We start from the raw sequence: 19,620 nt of genomic DNA on the forward strand, positions 1-19,620 counted from the left end.
TACCTACTTACCTTTATACTGCACTCCCTTTGGAATGAAGGCAAACATTCCATTTGTCTACCTGATTACTTGCTGAACTTGGATACTGGCCTTATGTGATGCATCAATAAAGACTTCCAAATCCCTCTGCGCTGTAGCTTTTTTTGCAGTCTTTCTCCATGTAAATAATATTCAGGTCCTCTATTCTTCCTGCCAAAGTACATAACCTCACATTAACCCACTTTATAAGCCATCTGCTGGGTTTTAGCCCATTCAATCAACCTATCTGAATCCTTCTGCAGTTTTTTGCATCATCCTCACCACTTATTTTCCCAACTGTTTATGTGTCATTGATGGCAGCACGTATCTCTAGTATTAAGAACCGATGAGAGTCATGATGTGGAGGTACTGGTGTTGGACTGGGGTGTACAAGATAAAAATCACAATACCAGGTTATAGTCCAACAGGTTTATTTGGAAGCGCTAGCTTTCAGAGCACTGCTCCTTCATCAGGTGATTGTGGAGTATAAAATCATAGGAAACAGAATTTATAGCAGAAGTTTAGTGTGAATTAACTGAAATTATATATTGAAGAAGACACGGCACAGTGGCACAGTGGTTAGCACTGCTGCCTCACAGCGCCAGGGACCTGGGTTCAATTCCCACCTCAGGCGACTGTCTGTGTGAAGTTTGCACATTCTCCCCATGTCTGCGTGGGTTTCCTCCGGATGCTCCGGTTTCCTCCCACAGTCCAAAGATGTGCGGGTCAGGTGAATTGGCCATGCTAAATTGCCCGTAGTGTTAGGTAAGGGGTATATGTAGGGGTATGGGTGGGTTGCGCTTCGGCGGGTCGGTGTGGACTTGTTGGGCCGAAGGGCCTGTTTCCACACTGTAAGTAATCTAATCTAATCTAATGTAAGTAATCTAATCTAAAGACCTGGACTGTTTGTTAAGACTCTCATCTTTTAGAATGACCTTGTTGGTTTCAGTTCTTTCATATGCAAATACCAGAACTTTCTTAAAGTTACATTCGCAAGTGAACTTTAACAACAGGTGCCATGTCGGCCCAGATAATGCATTGAAAGTGAGAGGTGCCCCGTGTGAGGCTGTGTGCCCATGTTCAGACGGATTCTAATCTAACAAAGGCACTTACAGAATCTTACATGGATTCATGCAGTGTTTGAGTGAAATAATTCTGCAAGTACAAAGTGTGTGCGTGCGCGTGTGTGTGTGCATGTGCGTGCATAGTACAGTGGGGTCACCTGTAGTGTGACATGAACCTAAGGTCCTGGTTGAGGCCATTCCCACAGGTACCAAACTTGACTATCAACTCTGGTCAACCACTTTGCGTTGTAGGAGAAAGTGAGGACTGCGGATTCTGGAGTACCAGAGTTGTAAAATGTGGTGCTGGAAAAACACGGCAGGCCAGGCAGCATCCGAGGAGCAGGAGAATCGACGTTTCAGGCATCGACGTCTCAGGAATGAGCTGAACGAGGGCTTATGCCCGAAACGTTGATTCTCCTGCTCCTCGGATGCTGTCTGGCCTGCTGTGTTTTTCCAGCACCACATTTTTCAACACTTTGCGTTGTTGCCTGTCCCAAAGTCCACCTTGGAAGATGGTCACCCGAAAGTCTGAGGTCGAATGCCTCGGACCACTGAAGCGCTCTCCAGCTGGGAGGGAACATTCCTGTCTGTTGATTATTGTTCACACAACAATGTATTCTCAATGATATTTATGCTCAAACTGCCAGGCAATATATAAATGCCAGATTCATCTGCTGCACCCACAAGGTAGAGCAAAACATCACCCCATCACAATGCTATCCATGCTCTCAAAACCAATCACAACATTGTCATCAAATGAGCAGATAAAGGAGGAACCATCGTCATTCAAAATAGAACAGATTACTGGAAGGAAGTGTACCGACAACTGAACAACCAGGAACACTACAGACAACTACCAGCCGATCTGACCAAACAGCACACCCGTGAACTAAATACATTGACCATGACTTTGGATCCACTTCTTACCTTTAAACGACCACCAAACGTCAAACAGATTGGGACGGCACGGTGGCTCAGTGGTAAGCACTATTGCCTCACAGCGCCAGGGACCGGGGTTCAATTCCTGCCTCAGACAACTGTCCATATGGAGTTTGCACATTCTCCCTGTGTCTGCGTGGGCTTCCTCCGGGTGCTCTGGTTTCCTCCCACAGTCCAAAGATGTGCAAGTCAGGTGACTTGGCTATGCTAAATTGCCCATAGTGTTAGGTGCATTAGTCAGGCATTTGATAAGGCATCATATTAAATTTCATCACAGGAAATAAAAGCTCATAGCACGGATATAAGAATGGCAGAAAACAGCATGTATAAAAGGTTGTGTGGCAGGGCTCTGTGCTAAGGCTTTCAACTTTTTCAATTTATACTAATGAATTAGATGAGGGTGAATGAAGGCATGCTCAATCTGTTTGCAGGGAACATAAAGATACCCGATTGGTAGAAAGGTAAGCAGTGAAAAAGACCCAATGAGTTTGCAGATGGATACTGATAGGTTGAGTGAATGTGCAGAAATCTGGCAGATGGAGCCTGACGTGGCAAAGCGTGAAGTAGTTGGGGTGGCATGGTGGCACAGTGGTTAGCACTGCTGCCTCACAGCACCAAGGACCCAGGTTCAATTCCACCTTCGGTGACTATCTGTGTGGAGTTTACACATTCTCCCAGTGTCTGAGTGGGTCTCCTCTGGGTGCTCCGGTTTCCTCCCACAGTCCAAAGATGTGCAGGTTAGGTGAATCGGCCATGCTAAACTGCCTGTAGTGTTAGGTGCATTAGTCAGGGGTAAAATGTAGGGGAATGGATTTGGGTGGGATGCTCTTCAGAGGGTTGGTGTGGACCTGTTAGGCCGAAGGGCCTGTTTCCATACTGTGGGGAATCTAATCTAATCTAATTTCAGATCATTGTTCGCAGCAAACGGCCCGGCTTTCAGGACAACACCATACAACCTTATCACGGTAGATGCTGCAAGACACGTCAGTGTCGACACGAATACCACCATTATATGTGGGACACCTCCCACTATGTACGTGGCAGGTGGAGGCATGAGGAAGGTCTTAGCGAGGTGCTTATTCTCATTGATAATGTTCTGCACGCTGCGAAGAACATGACATAGATTTTCAGCACATGGGAAGTACCGGACAACGAAGGGTATCCTGTTGGTTGCAGCTCGTGTCTGTCTCCCGAGGAGGTCATTACGGTTTCGCGTTGTGGCACATTGGAACTGGCAGTCGATGAGTTGAGCCTGTTCTTATGAGGGCATCCTTGAGTACTTCCAAATGCCTATCATGTTCCTCCTCATCTGAACAGATCCTGTGTAAATGCAGGGCTTGTCCATAGGGAATGTCTGTTTTAATATGTTTCGGGTGGAAGCTGGAGAAGTGCAGCATTGTGAGGTTATCTGGGGGTTTGCGGTAGAGTAGGGTGCTGAGGTGCCCATCCTTGATGGAAATGCATGTGTCCAAGAATGAGACAGATACTTGTGACTTGGCCAACGTTGTCTATCTCATACACTGCAGATAAGGTTGCCCCGAGACATGGTACATTGGTGAGACCAAGCAGAGGCTACGGCAACAGACAAATGGACACCGCACAACAATCACCAGACAGGAGTGTTCCTTTCCAGTCGGAGAACACTTCAGTGGTCCCAGGCATTCGACAGCCTCACACAGGGTACCTCTCACTTTCAATGCATTATCTGGGCCGACATGGCACCTATTGTTAAAGTTCACTTGAGAATGTAACTTTAAGAAAGTCCTGGGATTTACATATGAAAGAACTGAAACCAACATGGTCATTCTAAAAGATAGAGACTTAACAAACAATCCAGGTTTGTTTTCAATATATAATTTCAGTTACATCACACTGTAAACTTTTGCTACAAATTCTGTCTCCTACAATCTTATACTCCACAACCACCCAATGTAGGAGCAGCACTCAGAAAGCTAGTCTTCCAATTAAACCTGTTGGACGATAACCTGATGTTGTGTGACTTCTAACTTTGTACACCTCAGTCCAACACTGGCACCTCCAAATCATGACCGATGAGACGGTGATCCTCCTTGTATTGTGTAAACTTTCCAACCATAAAGAACTAGTAGACAAGACGTCCACCTCGTCTAGTTGTGAACAAAGCAGATCTTTGAAATCCATAATGAGTTGACCTGGTGCGTATGTCTCCACAGTTATTTACCACAAAAAGCTGGAAACCAGGACTGGAAGTACAGGTTTATCTAATTTTGTTTACTTACAGAAATTTTGGTTTAATTCCTCTGTCGGCCAGTAAAGCCTAAACAGTCAAAGCTCCAGGTTTAGCTAAACCACCAACCTCTGATTTCCGTATCTCTACAAAATCTAATTTCTGGAAAGAAAATGAGGTGAACCAAATTGGCAGCCGAAAACTGCACCACCTTCATCAGCAACTCAGGTGCACCTGAAGCCTGTTCAAAAATTACCTCTCTGTGCAACCAACTGTCACTCAAACAAACGCAAAATACTGTGAATGCTGGAAATCTGAAATGAACACAGAGAATGCTGAAGAAGCTCAGTAGGTCTCATTGCACCCGTAGACAAAGAATAGAGTTAATGTTTCAAAGCTGATATGACTCTTCTTCATATTCTTTAACTTTGAAGAAGTCAGATTGAACTTAAAACATTAACTTTCACCAGCCTTCTTTGTATTTATCTCGACTGGACATTGACTTACCAGACACTCCAATTCATGTGGACTAATTTTGATATCATTGATTTTAGTAATCAGCAGTTTTTCTTTCCTTGATTTCTTTTCCTTTTGAATGTGTCTTGTGATCCATTTCTCTGGGTTTTGAATGCAATAATAAATTCTACTGTTTTTAATCCTAAAGAATTTGCAGTGGGTCATTATAAATCAGATTTCACAATTAGGGTCTGGAGAAACTCATCACTGTCTGTCCATAAAAATTTTTAAAAAAAAGCAAAAACGAAACAAAAATATCTGTTGTCAGCTGGAGAGGTGGTAAAAATTCATTCAATTCACTTCTCTCTCTTATCCATGATACTTGTCAAATACTTACAGCACTCTCCACGTCTTTCACCACGACTGGCTCCCCCTTGACCTCTTTATCGTGTGTCTTGGCAGTGGTTTTGGCACAAAACATCCCCATGATTCCTTTGGGCTGCTGAGGAACATTTTTAGGGGCTGTGGGCACATTGCCATTTACGATGGGTTTGCTGCTGCTCTCTGTCTCACTAGAACACCGCGAGGACTGTTGGAGTGACTTCTGCAGCCGAGCCATCTCCTCTGCTGACCGAGGAACAGCATCAGCACATCGAATGGCGCTGTACCTGTCATCAAAAAGCAAAGTTTCAGAGGCATTCAGACAGAAACATGAACCAGGCAGAGAATAGAGCCAAACTGACCATGTGCAGGCAGATCATATTAGAGTAGTATCATGGTCAGCACAGACGTGGTGGGCTGAAGGGCCTGTTCATGTGCTGCAGGTGCTTTATGTTCTAAAAAGGTTCTCTGTAATCATGGCAGTCATGGGAGAAAATGGAACATGGCACGATCTATGCTTGAGTTTGGAAAGTCAACATCTCGCCACAAGTTTGAAGCATCAGACATGATTTTATGGGTTAGAATGTTGTAAAGTTAAGTCTTAGTCCAGAGATTTGAGCAGAAAAACAAGGCTGACATTGTCAATGCAGTACAGGGAGCAATACATTGCAGTAAGTGCAAACCTACAGAAGATAACATTAAACTTTCTGCATTCTGGGTACATGCAAATGATCTTAATGCACTACTCTGAGAAGTAGTAGATCTTTCTCAATGCCCTGGCATTAATATCCATCCTTCAGCTACTTTTACTAAAGCAGTTTATTCGATCATTTTATATTACTTGTTAAATATTCATTGATTGGATGTTGACATCACTGGCTAGGTCAGTATTTATCACCTGTCCCTAATTGCCCAGAGGGCAGTTTTCATTCCCTGAAGAACGTTAGTCAACCAGATGAGTTTTTAAAGCAATTGTCAGTGGTTACCTGGTCATTATTAGACTTTTTTAAAATTCCAGATTTTTATCAAATTCAAATTCATCCACTCTCTCTAACACATTGCAAAATGGCAGTTGTATTTCTTAAAAATTATATAAGTGACTACATTTTATTAAAGTGTTTTCACCATCACCATTCCTCTCCAGGATATTGTTTTTGGTGAATGTTCCTTATTAGCACAGGCAGCCAGTGCTCTATTCAGAAAGCATGCAGTGAAGGATGGAATTGGAGACTAAACATTTAAGGTCATGTTTAAAGGGATACACATTACAAACATGCACCTCCTAACCCAATATTCATGCTTTTAGCTTACTCCAATGAAAGGAAGTGTGAGTGAAGCATAGTAAATCCATAGTTAATTCCCAACTCAATCAAATACTCAAAACATTACACAACATGGTTAACACCAGAACTGGTAGATGGAACTCTATTTACTGTGCAAATAGTCAACATGCCCAATAACCATAGATGTAGGCCATTCAGCCCAACAAGGTCTGCTCCACATTCAATGAGATCATTGCTGATCTGATAATCCTCAACTCCACTTTCTTGCTTTTTCCCCATTACTTGATTTCCTTCTTGGTTAAATTCTATTTTAGCCTTGAATATGTTTAACAACTAGACTCAACAGTCCTCTGTGGTAAAGAATTCAAGAGGTACACCAGCCTCTGAATGAAGAAATTCCTCCTCGCGTGTGTCTGAAATGTGCGACCCCTTATTCTGAGATTATGACTTCTGGTCCCATGCTCTGCCATTCCTTTCCTCTAGAGGAACCTTTCCTCTATGCTTCAGTAAGTTTGCTCCTCATTCTTCAGGATTCCAATATTCCAATGAGTACAAACCTGAGCTACAAATCTTCTCAAAAATCGCGAGTACAAATCCACTCAAACTCTCCTCACAAAGACAATCATCTCACATTTACCAACATGATATTCCACCTGTTAAGTTTTTACCCACTTAAACTGTCTATATCCCACTGCAGACTGTCTTACCATTTGCCTTCCCATCTATTTTTTGTGTCATCCTCAAACTTGGCAATAGTACATTCACTTTCCTCATGGAAGTAATTGAAATGCATCGTAAATATTTTTGGCCCCAGCACTGACCCCCATGGCACACTATTAGTTTACAGGCTATCCTTCTGAAAATACCTCCATTATTCTGTCTATCACCTATTAGCTAGCCAATCTCCTATCCATGCTTATAAACTACTTCCAATACCATGAGCTCTTAAGTACCTAACGTATAATTTTAGCAAATTCCTTCTGAAAATCCAAATATAATCACATCCATTGCCTCCTTTATATTGATCCTGCTTGTAACCTCCTTACAGAGTTCTAGTAAATTTGTCAATCATTATTTCCCCTTCATGAAGGCATGCTGATTCTGCTTGACTATATTATACATTTCTAAATTCTCTGCTATTACAACTTTTATAACAGACTAACATTTTCCCAAGAACAGATATTAAGCTTACTGGTCAACACGGAATGCCCTAAACACTACTTTTATGATCTCTGAGTGACAGGGACCCTGTCCCAATTGTGAAGGTGATAGTGGCACCGTAGTACAGTTGTGAAAATGTTGTGCTGAAAATCCTCAACACTGACATAGATTCCATCAAGCTTCATGACATCAGGTCAAACACAGGTTTGGAAACAAACTGCTGACTACAACCTACTGCTCTCCTCTACCTCGGCTGATGAAGAGTCAGTACTCAATGTTGATTACAACTGGAGGATGAATTATGGGTGACATGGGCACAGAATGTGCTCGGGGTGGGGCAGTTCAATGGCCATCATCACCAGTGGCTCAGTAACACTATTACTGGCTGAGTTGGCTGGGTCCTACAGGACATAGCTGCTGCAATTGATCTGAGGCAGGTGGCGAGGGAACTACCCAGAGGGAAAAAACAAACTTGGCCTCACTGTCACCAATCTGCCAGTTAGAGGTGCCGCTCATAACAGTATCGGTAGGTGTGACCAATGCACAGTAATTGTCAAGGTATCCCAGTTCACACAGAAGGTACTCATCATGCTGCGGAGCACCGTCACTGGGTTTCAGTGATGGCAATATCATTGCATGACAAGGAGGTGATGTTTAGAATCTCTTTTGTTGGGGATGATCATTGCCTGAACTTGTGTAGATCTCCATTCCCAATACACTGTGGGTATCCCTCCATTCCATGGACTTCACCAGTTCAAGTCGGGAGCTCATAAATGCATATTCCAGGTCAATTCAAGATGTACGTTAAATGGCCTAGTATTGAAGGAATTCTAAAATATATGTCAAATTTCAATCTGATAACTTTCTCCAGGCACTAGTCTGATGCTGAGGCGATGAACACCAAAAAAGTCTTAGTCTTTATGCAGTGCTGTTGAGAAAGTGTATAAGGTTTGAGCAGGTAGGGAAGGAGTTAAATTTTGCGTTGCGTGACAAAGGCTCAGTTAGCATGACTTTGACCAGATAAGAACTTGCAGTAAACAATGAGGTGCTGGAAGCAAGGATAGTGGGTTAACGAGGTAAAAAAACATTCATTGTATAATGCCAGTTAACAAAGTTAAGAACATTAATTGTATAATGCCAGATGACTTAATCTTTACTGCTGATGGTTGCCAATTATAATGGTCACCCAATCAATATAAATGTTGCCTCATTTGGATGCTGCTCCCTGTATGTGACTATATAATTGCTTAAGAATCTGCAGTTCAAGAGAAGACGGAGAACTTATGTCTGTGTACATGGGCGATTGTTCTCTCTCTCCAGGGCCCAGAATAAAGATGAAGGTAAAGCCATGCTGTGTCTCTGGGTGTTTGCTTTCACTGATACGGTGATCGGGAAACGGGATGACAATATGGTGAGCTAGGCAGGAGTTCAAACGAACAGATACCATTGGACGGTGTCAGTGATCACTCGGAACATCGGTATCTCGAGACAGATGGGCCCACAAGATTTTAAACTTTGGTCCCTCTCAATATTTCTGTCTGTCAGAAACAGTCCGCTCGTTCAATTGCTTCCTACTCTATGGACTCCTTGAAAAGTAGTTGGTTCAGCTGAGAAACATAGTTTCGGAAACTCGCTGACAAACAAAGGTTGAAGTCCTCTGGGTTTTAAGTGGGGTTAGAGACCCCAGACATATCGAGTAAAAGGGTTTGAGTCCACATGAGAAGTAAAGTGAGAAAGGGGTTAAAGTACTCTTGTGGCGAAATTTGAGGCTCAAAAAAAAAGTTAGAATTTAGTACTTAATGTTATTGTCTTTGTCCCCCACACATCCCCTGAGAACTCCTCTTAGACAACATGGTGTCACTGGGAAAAGGGGGAGAAAGTGGGCGGCACGGTGGCACAGTGGTTAGCACTGCTGCCTCACAGCACCTGAGACCCGGGTTCAATTCCCGACTCAGTCGACTGACTGTGTGGAGTTTGCACGTTCTCCCTGTGTCTGCGTGGGTTTCCTCCGGGTGCTCCGGTTTCCTCCCACAGTCACAAAGATGTGCGGGTCAGGTGAATTGGCCATGCTAAATTGCCCGTAGTGTTAGGTAAGGGGTAGATGTAGGGGTATGGGTGGGTTGCGCTTCGGCGGGTCGGTGTGGACTTGTTGGGCCGAAGGGCCTGTTTCCACACTGTAAGTCTAGTCTAAGTCTAGTCTAGTCTAAAAAGTGCAGCCAGTTCACTTGGGTCCTGACAGTAAAGTACATTGACTGTCGGGGAAGCTTTGTCCAGGTCTTTGTGCTGTGAACTTGACTCGGAGTGTCCTTTCTCTGGTGGGAAGAGAGTGGCTTGGACTGTGGCACCGTATGGTCCGCTGTGAGGCCTCTCTTTTTTTTTTGGAAATTTCATCGAGAGGATGCAAACAAAAACGGGAAATGCTGAAATTAAGGTCGTACTATTACTTGGGTCAGAAAAGGAAATTTCAATGTAAATTGTGTCATGCTGGGAGTGTTTGATATTTATAATATTTTGGTTTGTTAAAATCCTGGTTAGGAAAACCCTTTTAAGTAACTGTTTTGCCTTACTTGAATCAGGATCTCCATTCAATGTGTTTTGTGGGCTATGTAATGGAGCAGATTTTGTTTTTACATTGTACAACATTATGTCCTTTTTTTAAAAATGATCAAACTTGTAACATTAAAACAAATTGAATCCTTGAGCCACTGGTTCGTTTGAAATTCTACAATGCCTGTTTGAAAAAAAAAAGTTAGGTCATGCTTTAGCCAGATAAGAGTATTTCATTATGATGCCTTTGCTGCTGTGTGTTTAATAGAGAGTTCAAAAAAGAAAAGTGAATTTGCATTTGATGTTTTGTTACGATTTTAGGAAATATTAGAACTTGAGGCGGAGCTGTTTCAGTTCTGTTAACTATTGTTTCAGGCTTCATTGGCCCCCTTCATATTGCAAATTCAAAGAATGTTGATCTCTACCAAAGTTGTCACTGTAATTCCGACTGTTTTATTTAGGAAGTATGATTTGGAGAATATATTTTAAAATATTCTACATTTGTTTCCCACGAATATTTGAACTGAAACTGCCTCTTCAATTGCTAAAGCACAGGAAACATTTTGTTGTTTTCTTGCTGTTCCAGACTTTTGAAATACTTTTCCTGACAGCTTTCACATTAGTCAAGTCGCAATTTGTTACATGCAAATAATTTTTGAATAAACTGAATGCAGTACCCAAGGTTTTGATTTTAGGACCATTGATTGTTGCTTATAAATGACTGTGCTGCCTAAACAATTCAATTTAGAAGTTACTGGATTGTATAAAACTAGATAATGCCATAAATTGTGAACAGAGTAACAGACTTCAAGACGACGGAGAATGTTGAAATAGGCAAACACAATTTATTACAGTTAAATGTATGACTGTCTTCATACTGATGACCACCTTGGCAAGGAAGGAAAGAGAGGAAATGCAAAGATACTTTCAACAGCTAACATCTTCGCTCGAGTTTCTCCATTCACAGGTAAAGCACACCTTTGGACCACTGCCCGCCCCTCCACAACCTAACCCAATGAATTCAATCAGCTTCCCAGTCATGAGCACAAAAAGTGAAGAAGCTAACAGTGAGGAGGTCTGCAGACTTTGGTCAGTGGCCTTCCTATGGACATTTAACCACATGAGCTTTACCTTGTCTTTCAATCATTTAAGGGATATGAAGGTTCACTGATCAAGCTAACATCACAACAACCAACTGGCTTTGTTACATTTTACAGCAGAGCTGGAGCAGCAAAGAATGCTGTATTCATCTAGCCTGCTGCATCTGTTGCACTGCACGCTCAGATGTGCTGATATCCTCCATCTGAAGCTTCTCCAGAAGAATGGACGTCTCGTCACTTTTGTTGAGTATTTAACTGCCCTTTTCGAAGAATTCAGATTTATCCGTGCAGTGATGCAGAAGGACAAGACTGAATTTTGTTTTCAGGTTGGACCTTATTAGAGGGGATCTTGGATAACTGGTTTGTTTCCGCTCGGCTTGGAGAGGATGGAGTGGTCACTAAGGATTGTGGATTTATGAACTTTACTGGTGAGCTTTTTCCCACATGGGAGGACCATAGAAACTTAACTTACTGCATGGACGAGTAATTTTATTGTTATAATCATTGTATGCTGTGTGTCAATAACTTGCTTAAATACAGGCTGTCAAGAGTCTTATGAAAGCTGGTAGTGCCATCTAGGTGGTTATCATGAAAGGATAAAAAGGAGGGAATCAGAGTGTATCAGGTATGAGCAGGTCGGGAAGGAGTTAAGTTTTGGGTTGCATAACAAAGGCTCAGCTCGCAGGACTTTGCCAGATAAGAACTTGCATTAAACAATAAGGTCCTGGAAGCCAGGATAGTGGGTTAACGAGGTAAAAAGCATCTATTGACAGTTACCAATGTTAAGAACATCCATTGTATAATGCCAGATGGCTTAATCTTTACTGTTGACGCTTGCCGATTATATTGATTGGGTGCGCATTATAGATGTTATCTTATTTGGATGCTGGTCCCTGTACGTGACCATATAATTGCTTAAGAGTCTGCTGTTTGAGAGAAAATCGAGAACTCACGTCTCTGTGCACATGGCAATCATCTCTCTCTCTCTAGGGCTCAGAATAAAGATTAAGAGTGTTTGCTTCAACTGATATGGGGACAGGGAAACAGGACAACACTGTTACTTACTTATTGCTGTTCTGAAGGTTTTCTTTGATTGCTTCATAATCAGTGTTGAAGAGGGGGCTGCTATCCTTCAACATTGCTTTCTGAATACTGTAAACATGGACACTCGCAATCACCAGCATCTTCAGTTTCACTGCTGTGAACACATGAACATTCGGTGAATGTAAAACCATATGTATCTGGCATAGAAGAATTTATTTCCATTAACATGTCCCTTTCACAGTCCCAACACCTCATAATTCTGAGCAATGTTAGATGGTAACACAGTATTCGACCACAGTAAAACTAAGCCTATTCGCATCTCTGATAAACATTTGCAATTTTTCCAGCAGGTCAATGGATCATGATTAGAAGTGAGAATCTGGATTGATTTAGGCTCCCACCTCTATTGCCCTTCCTAAGCCAACTGTTTTCTAGAGATAAGAATTGAGCCTCAGATCGCAAACTAGAGGAACACTTCATTTTCAACTTAGGCACCTTACGACCTCTAGGATTGAATTTTGAATTCCACACTTTCACAGCCTGACCTCAGTATCCTTTATTTTGTTTTAAACATCTTGCAACCCCAGTATTTTGCTTCTTTTTGAACCCCATCTTCTGATTTATGAGACTCAAAGAATCAGGAGTAGGCCATTCAGGTCCTTGAGCCTAACCAAACAAAAACTAAACATTTTTGGAAATTATATAGTCTCCTGTACACTAGAAGAGCAAGTCTGGATTTTGAGACATACAAAACAGGCAAGTCCAACAGTTTATCCATTTAGTGAATCTCTTAAATACCCGTTTCCTCATTATCTATCCAATTCTCTCCTCACTCCACCTCGAACAGGGAGGCAATTACAAATGAATGCATATTAAAAGGAAAACAAAGACATAAAAAAAAAGCAAAGAGATAATGCTTAGGTAGCTCAGGATCTTGGCAGCTGAAGACAATCAGCAGTGGTGGAGCAGTCAAAATTCAGGCATTTGTAAGAGGCCAGAATTGGAGTACAGAGATCTAAAAGCTGAGAGTCTGGAAGACATTACAGAGATAGGGAGGACTTTAAAAACAATTCATGAGTTCTAAACATTGAGGCGTTGCTTAATTGGAAGCCAATGTAGGTTATATAAATACATAAAACATAAGCAGAAGTGGACCATGTGGCTCTTCAAAATTGCACTAATTCAACAAGATCATGACTGACCTGTTTAGAATTCCACATTTCCATCTACTCCTAAAGAATTGTCTGAAAAATATTCAATAGGATAAATAGACAAGGTCTTTTCTCTGGGGTGGGGGAGTTCAGAACTAGAGAGCATAGGTTTAGGGTGAGGGGGGAAAGATACAAAAGGGATCGAAGGGCAACTTTTTCACACAGCGGGTACGTGGTACATGTATGAAATGAGCTGCCAGAGGAAGTGGTGGAGGCTGGTACAATTACAACATTTTAAAAGGCATTTAGATGGGTATATGAATAGAAGGGTTTGGAGGGATATGGGCCGGGTGCTGGCAGGTGGGACTAGATTGGGTTGGACTGAAGTGTCTGTTTCCATGCTGTACATCTCTGACTCTAGTTACTCTTCCAATGCCTTCTGAGTTAGAGTTCCAAAATTTCACAACCCTGAAGAAATTTCACCCCCAGTTCTATGCTGAAACGACGACCCTTAATTTTAAAAGTATTCCCTGGTTCTGAATTGACCCACAAGGCAAAACATGCTTTCCACTTGCATCTTGTCAAGACCATCAGAATCTTATACACTTCAATCAAGTCACCCCTCTGTCCAAGCCAGTCTCAGACAACTGACCACTGCAGTTTATCAATCTAGTAAACTCCTCTGAGCTACCTCCAATGCATTGTATCCTTCCTTAAATAAGGAGGCCAAAACAGCATGCAGTATGCTGTTGCAGTATGCTTGATGTGGTCTTAAATATCCTCTATAACTAAAACATAATGTCCTCATTTTTATTCTCTATTCCTGTCATAATGAAGGATAGTATTTCATTAACCTTCTTGATTATATGCTGTACTTGGATATTTTGTGTGACTCCGAAACCAAAACATCCATTTCTCCCTTTTTCCTCTGTGCAAACTCCTTCTCTAGATGGGTACCCCTCGGAGAATTTTGACTCACAGCTTACATCTGTTGGTCTTTTGGCAATTTTCTCCCAACCGTTCAACTTTTCCCGGTCTTATCCCCAAAACATCGGATTGTGTCATTGGCTTTTTATATTGCCAGTATACTAAATTCAAACTTGATTGGAGTTTGGTATTTTTTGGGGGGTTATAACTTAAACTGGCCCAATTCAAATTTGTTTTGTTCTCCTGGCAACCAGCTACCCTAGCTGCTGACCACATGTTAGATTGTATCTTTTTCAGAACTCTTGGTGCTGTCAGATACTTCTGCTTGCTTTTAACTCTTAAAGGTGCAGTGCACCCACATCTTCATAACACAAGCATAGAGTATTCCATCCATAAATGCAGTTCCATCATTCAATAAGAAAATGATTGATCGGATTACGAACTTAACATAATTTTCCTGCCTATCGCCCCTTCACATAACCACCCATTGCCGCCGCCACCGCCACCACGCTGGCCAATAAAGCACAGGGCGAAATCTCCAATTTAGTTTCTCTATTCTCTCCCACAGAAACTGTGGTACCTCACCCCAACATAAGCAATCTGAGCTCTGCACTCAGTGCTCAGGGTCACAGGTTCACAAAAGATAGATGCTGTTGACTTCTTGAAATGATTGGCCAAAAACTCAAATGACAGACATGAATAAGTGGGTGAAGCGTAGATGGCTACTCTTACCTTCCAGCTGATCTTCTCTCACCACTGCTACCTTGTGACACTGGAATAAAAAAAACCACTGAGTTAGTGACTGGTCAGTTAGCCAGTTAACACCCTCTAACCTGAGGAGAACACCACAACCACCAGACTGCTTCTCTGCAATCCTACCCCCAAAACAACTAATTCTCCTTAAGAAAGCCTTTGTGATGATGTGATGACAGTTGCATTCTTCACCAGTGCTTGCCTGCTAATGCTGGAGGGTGCTGTTGCAATGGAGATCCGGGAGCAGATCTCTCCCCAGTCAGCTGCACTGACCTCCAGTGTAGCAATTAAATATGTCCTGCCTGAGGTCAGCTAATTCAGTGCAGACCAAGGCTGGAACCCGAGATCCTCTTGCTATATGTCCTGAGCAGCACATAAGAGATACATGTATTCCCTGAGTTAGCATCGGACCATATTTTAAAGAATGAGTACATTAATTAGGCTGATAAAGCTATAGACTATCATAAAAGGAACTCTACAATTTATTTGAAATGAGGGCTCTTTCCCAAGATGAAGGGATTGTCTTATAAGGAAAGATTGAGCCTGTACTCATTGGAATTAAGAATGAGAGGTGACCCTATTCAAATGTACAAAATCCTTTGGGTGCCCGACAGTGAAAACGGAGAGGATATTTCCCCTTTTAAGAGAACCTAGAACAAGCAAGCAGAAATTCAAACTGAGGGAAGAAAGTACTAGAATTTGGAGTAATAGCATCTGTTGAGCGAGAAATAGAGTGCTGATAAACCTGAAGAGGTTCTTCAGCACTTTGTTTAATTTCAATTTTCCAGCATCCACAATACTTAGATTTTTATTTCAAAATCAGAAACCTCCTATTTAAAATGGATTTATGAAAGAATTTCTTCTCTCAAAAGCTCATTTATCTTGTAAGTTCTCTACCCCAGAAAACATAGAAAGCAGGGTCATTGGCTGCATTCAAGGTTGAGTTAGGCAGCTTTCAGATTGACAAGTGGCATCAAGGCTAAGGAAGCGTGGTGATGGTGGTGGTGGCGGTGGTGATGGTGGTGGTGGTGGTGGTGGTGGTGATGGTGGTGGTGGTGGTGGTGGCGGTGGTGGTGGCGGTGGCGGTGGTGGTGGCGGTGGTGGCGGTGGTGGTGATGGTGATGGTGGTGGTGATGGTGGTGGTGGTGATGGTGGTGGTGGTGATGGTGGTGGTGGTGGTGGTGGCGGTGATGGTGGTGGTGGTGGTGGTGGTGGTGGTGATGGTGGTGGTGGTGGTGGTGGTGATGGTGGTGGTGGTGGTGGTGGTGGTGGTGATGGTGGTGGCGGTGGTGGTGGTGGTGGTGGTGGTGGTGGTGGTGGTGGTGGTGGTGATGGTGGTGGTGGTGGCGGTGGTGGTGGTGGTGGTGGCGGTGGCAGTGGCTGATTATGTGAAGGGGAGATAGGCAGGAAAATTATGTTGTTCGTAATCCGATCAGTCATTTTCTTATTGAATGATGGAACTGCATTTATGGATGGAATACTCTATGCTTGTGTTATGAAGATGTGGGTGCACTGCACCTTTAAGAGTTAAAAGCAAGCAGAAGTATCTGACAGCACCAAGAGTTCTGAATAAGATACAATCTAACATGTGGTCAGCAGCTAGGGTAGCTGGTGGCCTGGAGACAAAAACAAATTTGAATTGGGCCAATCAGTTTAAGTTATAACGCCCCAAAAATACCAAACTCCAATCAAGTTTGAATTTAGTATACTGGCAATATTAAAAGCCAATGACACAATCCGATGTTTTGGGGATAAGACCGGGAAAAATTGAACAGTTGGGAGAAAATTGCCAAAAGACCAACAGATGTAAGCTGTGAGTCAAAATTCTCCAAGAAGTACCTATCTAGAGAAGGAGTTTGCACAGAGGAAAAACACTGACACCGACCCAGAGAGCAAATCTACAGAGGAAGATATAAAATGATGATTTGACCGCTGGCTGGTTTTGAAATTTGAATTTTGGGCAAATCTTAATCAGGTATTTTAGTCGGACTAGTATTATTCAAGGGAAAGTATAAGATAGGTTAGAGGAAGGAGATGTAAATAATTGTAAGTTAATTATTCTCTGCTCTATTTTAAGAAATAACTTTGACAATTTTTACTTGAAGTAGTTCTTGGCATATCAAAATTTCACAGATTACTGCATGGGATAAATCTTTGTGTTGCTGGTTTAAATTAAGCGGGGGGATTTATTTATTTATTTTTTTAACGCCCATACACTACCGTCTAACTGTGGTAGTGCATAACCGGGGGGACTTACTCTGTCATAACAGTTTGGGGGCTTGTTCCTGGGATTTGAATGGTTTAGGGGGCTTTTGCCCAAGGTTTGAATAGTTTGGGTCTTGGATTTATAATTTGAACTGATTTAGACAGATTTGGGATTACGGAAAATCCCAGCAGATTTAAACACTTGGAGGTTAGTGTCCTAGATCTTTAAATATAATGTAGGTGAAGCAATTTGTTTACTTTCAGTTACTTGTGGTTGATTACAAGGGCGAGAAATGGCTCTTAAAATTGCTAAAGAGGTTGTGGGATTTGTTTGTCAAATTCGCTAAGAAAGTTTAGAAGGAAACAAAAAGTCCATACATTTAGAATTACCAAAGAAGTTAGATTTGGGTTTAACCAAGGACAGAAGTAAAGCTGAAATTGTAAATGAATGACTCAAATACTTAGGTGAATCAGAGAAACAAACAAATGCAGGAGAGGAAGAAAAATTAAAATTGAGGAAAATGGAGTTGGGAGGGAGGAAGGAGTTGATTTCAAAAGAATTAAACAGTCATTTTGATAGATGGGTGCATGCTTTAAAAATGGACAGGACCTCTGAAGCTCTACAAGAGATTATTAGCTGGAGGAGTTTACAAACTCACTTCCAGAGATGATAAGAATTCATGTGGAGGAACAGAGTTCAGGGAGAGGGGAAGGCAACAGAATTAGCAGATGAATACATGCTGGTGCAAAAGACAAGTTTCTGGCCAGAATTTCATCCTGAGGGGGTTGGAAATTGGGAGAAGAGAAGATCCTATACTACGAAACCAAGAGTACAGAGCATTGGCAAGAATTTACCACAGGATTAAAAAAAGAAGCCCAAAAGGGTGGAAAGGAGGTGAAAGGCCTCAGGTGTTTCCACTATGGTAAAGTGGGACATGTAAAGTCACAGTAAAGAAAGGCACTGTGGGAAAAGGTGTGGTAAAAGAAGCTAAGTGATGGTAATAAAGGAGACCCCAAGAAGAGCCAAGGAGCTGCAGGAGTGTGCACAGCCGAGGCAGGAGCTGGATATGGAGTTAGGACCTGATCTCAACAAAAAATTTGCCTCTGTAGGTAAAGTTTACTCAAAGAACAGGGGAGAAAAACAATATAATTTTGAGACATACAGGATCTAACCAGTTGCTGATAGTAAGGGATGAGTGAATAATGCACTCTTTCTGATCTGTTACCCGAGAGTGTGGTGATTTGTGGGTTGGATGTAGAGAAATTTAGTGTTCCCCTGTGTAAGGTTAGGTTGGAGTGCCAACTCAAGACTGGGAAAGTTACATTGGGAGTGACTGACTGAGTGTCAGCTCAGTGTGTTCTTGGGAATGATTTGGCAGGATCTAAGGTGGGAGTGACACCTCTTGTTGTGGAGAAGCCCAAGGAAGACCAAGAAACTGAAGAATTAAAACAGAAATATCCTGGTATTTTCCAAGACTATGTGGTAACCAGATCCCACTATCATTAGTCACAGCATGACGTGAAAAGTAAAGAGAAAGATGAATGATCTGAGGTTCGCAAATACCCTGTTTGATATAATGGTGCAGGAAAAACCTGAACAGGCAGAGGGTCAGAGAGAAGTGTTTAGCCCTGAAAGGCTAAGGGAGTTGCAACAGCAAGACAAGACAATAAAAAATATGAATGTGGATGCATACTCTGGAAAGGAGGCTGAGAATATTCCGGAGGATTATTATCTGAAAGATAGAATCCCAAGATGGAAACGGAGACCACAGCAGGTTAGTGCAGAGGAGAAATGGGCTGAAGTGCACCAGGTTGTGTTACCAGTAGCACATGAATTACCTATAGGAGGTCACCTAGGGATACAAAAGACTCAGGCTAAAGTACAAAAACATTTTTATTGTCCTGGAATGCACAAGGATGTAGTTAACTTTTGCCATACATGCCAAATAGTAGGTAAGCCACAGGTGGTATTAAAACCAGCCCCTTTGTTGCCAATTCCCGCACTTGAAGAACCTTTCGTGAGGGTTATAATTGATTGTGTAGGTCCCCTCCTGAGAACTAAAAATGGGAACCAGTACTTCACCATAATGGATGTGTCTGCCAGATTTCCAGAGGCAATTCCATTACGGAGTGTCAAGGCAAAAAGGGTCATTGAGGAGTTAGTAGCTTTCTTCACATAATATGGGCTACCCAGATAGGTTCAGTCAGACCAAGGGTCAAATTTTACTGCTCGGCTGTTTGGGGTTATGGGTAGGTCAGGTATGCAGCACTTTAAACCCAATGCATATCATCCTGAATCCCAGGGAGCTTTAGAAAGCTGGCATCAGACCTTGCAGACCACACTGTCAGGATTACCTGAATGATTGAGATAAAGGTACACCATTC

At 42.2% G+C, this 19,620-nt stretch overlaps 1 protein-coding gene across 3 annotated transcripts in view; it reads right to left on the minus strand.

Moving 5' to 3' along the window:
• pold3 (polymerase (DNA-directed), delta 3, accessory subunit) overlaps positions 1-19,620 on the minus strand; it is a 41,704-nt gene that overhangs the window by 17,605 nt on the left and 4,479 nt on the right. For 2 of the 3 annotated variants that reach the window (XM_060826925.1, XM_060826924.1), the window contains exons 4-6: positions 15,010-15,049; positions 12,221-12,353; positions 5,081-5,351 (exon numbers count right to left, since the gene is read on the minus strand). In XM_060826925.1, coding sequence (XP_060682908.1) covers positions 5,081-5,351; positions 12,221-12,353; positions 15,010-15,049 — 444 coding nt within the window. The remainder of the gene's footprint in view (positions 1-5,080; positions 5,352-12,220; positions 12,354-15,009; positions 15,050-19,620) is intronic. The other variant, XM_060826926.1, reaches the window with a different exon arrangement.

This window comes from Hemiscyllium ocellatum, chromosome 6, assembly GCF_020745735.1.
Source record: "Hemiscyllium ocellatum isolate sHemOce1 chromosome 6, sHemOce1.pat.X.cur, whole genome shotgun sequence".
Lineage (NCBI taxonomy): Eukaryota > Metazoa > Chordata > Chondrichthyes > Orectolobiformes > Hemiscylliidae > Hemiscyllium > Hemiscyllium ocellatum.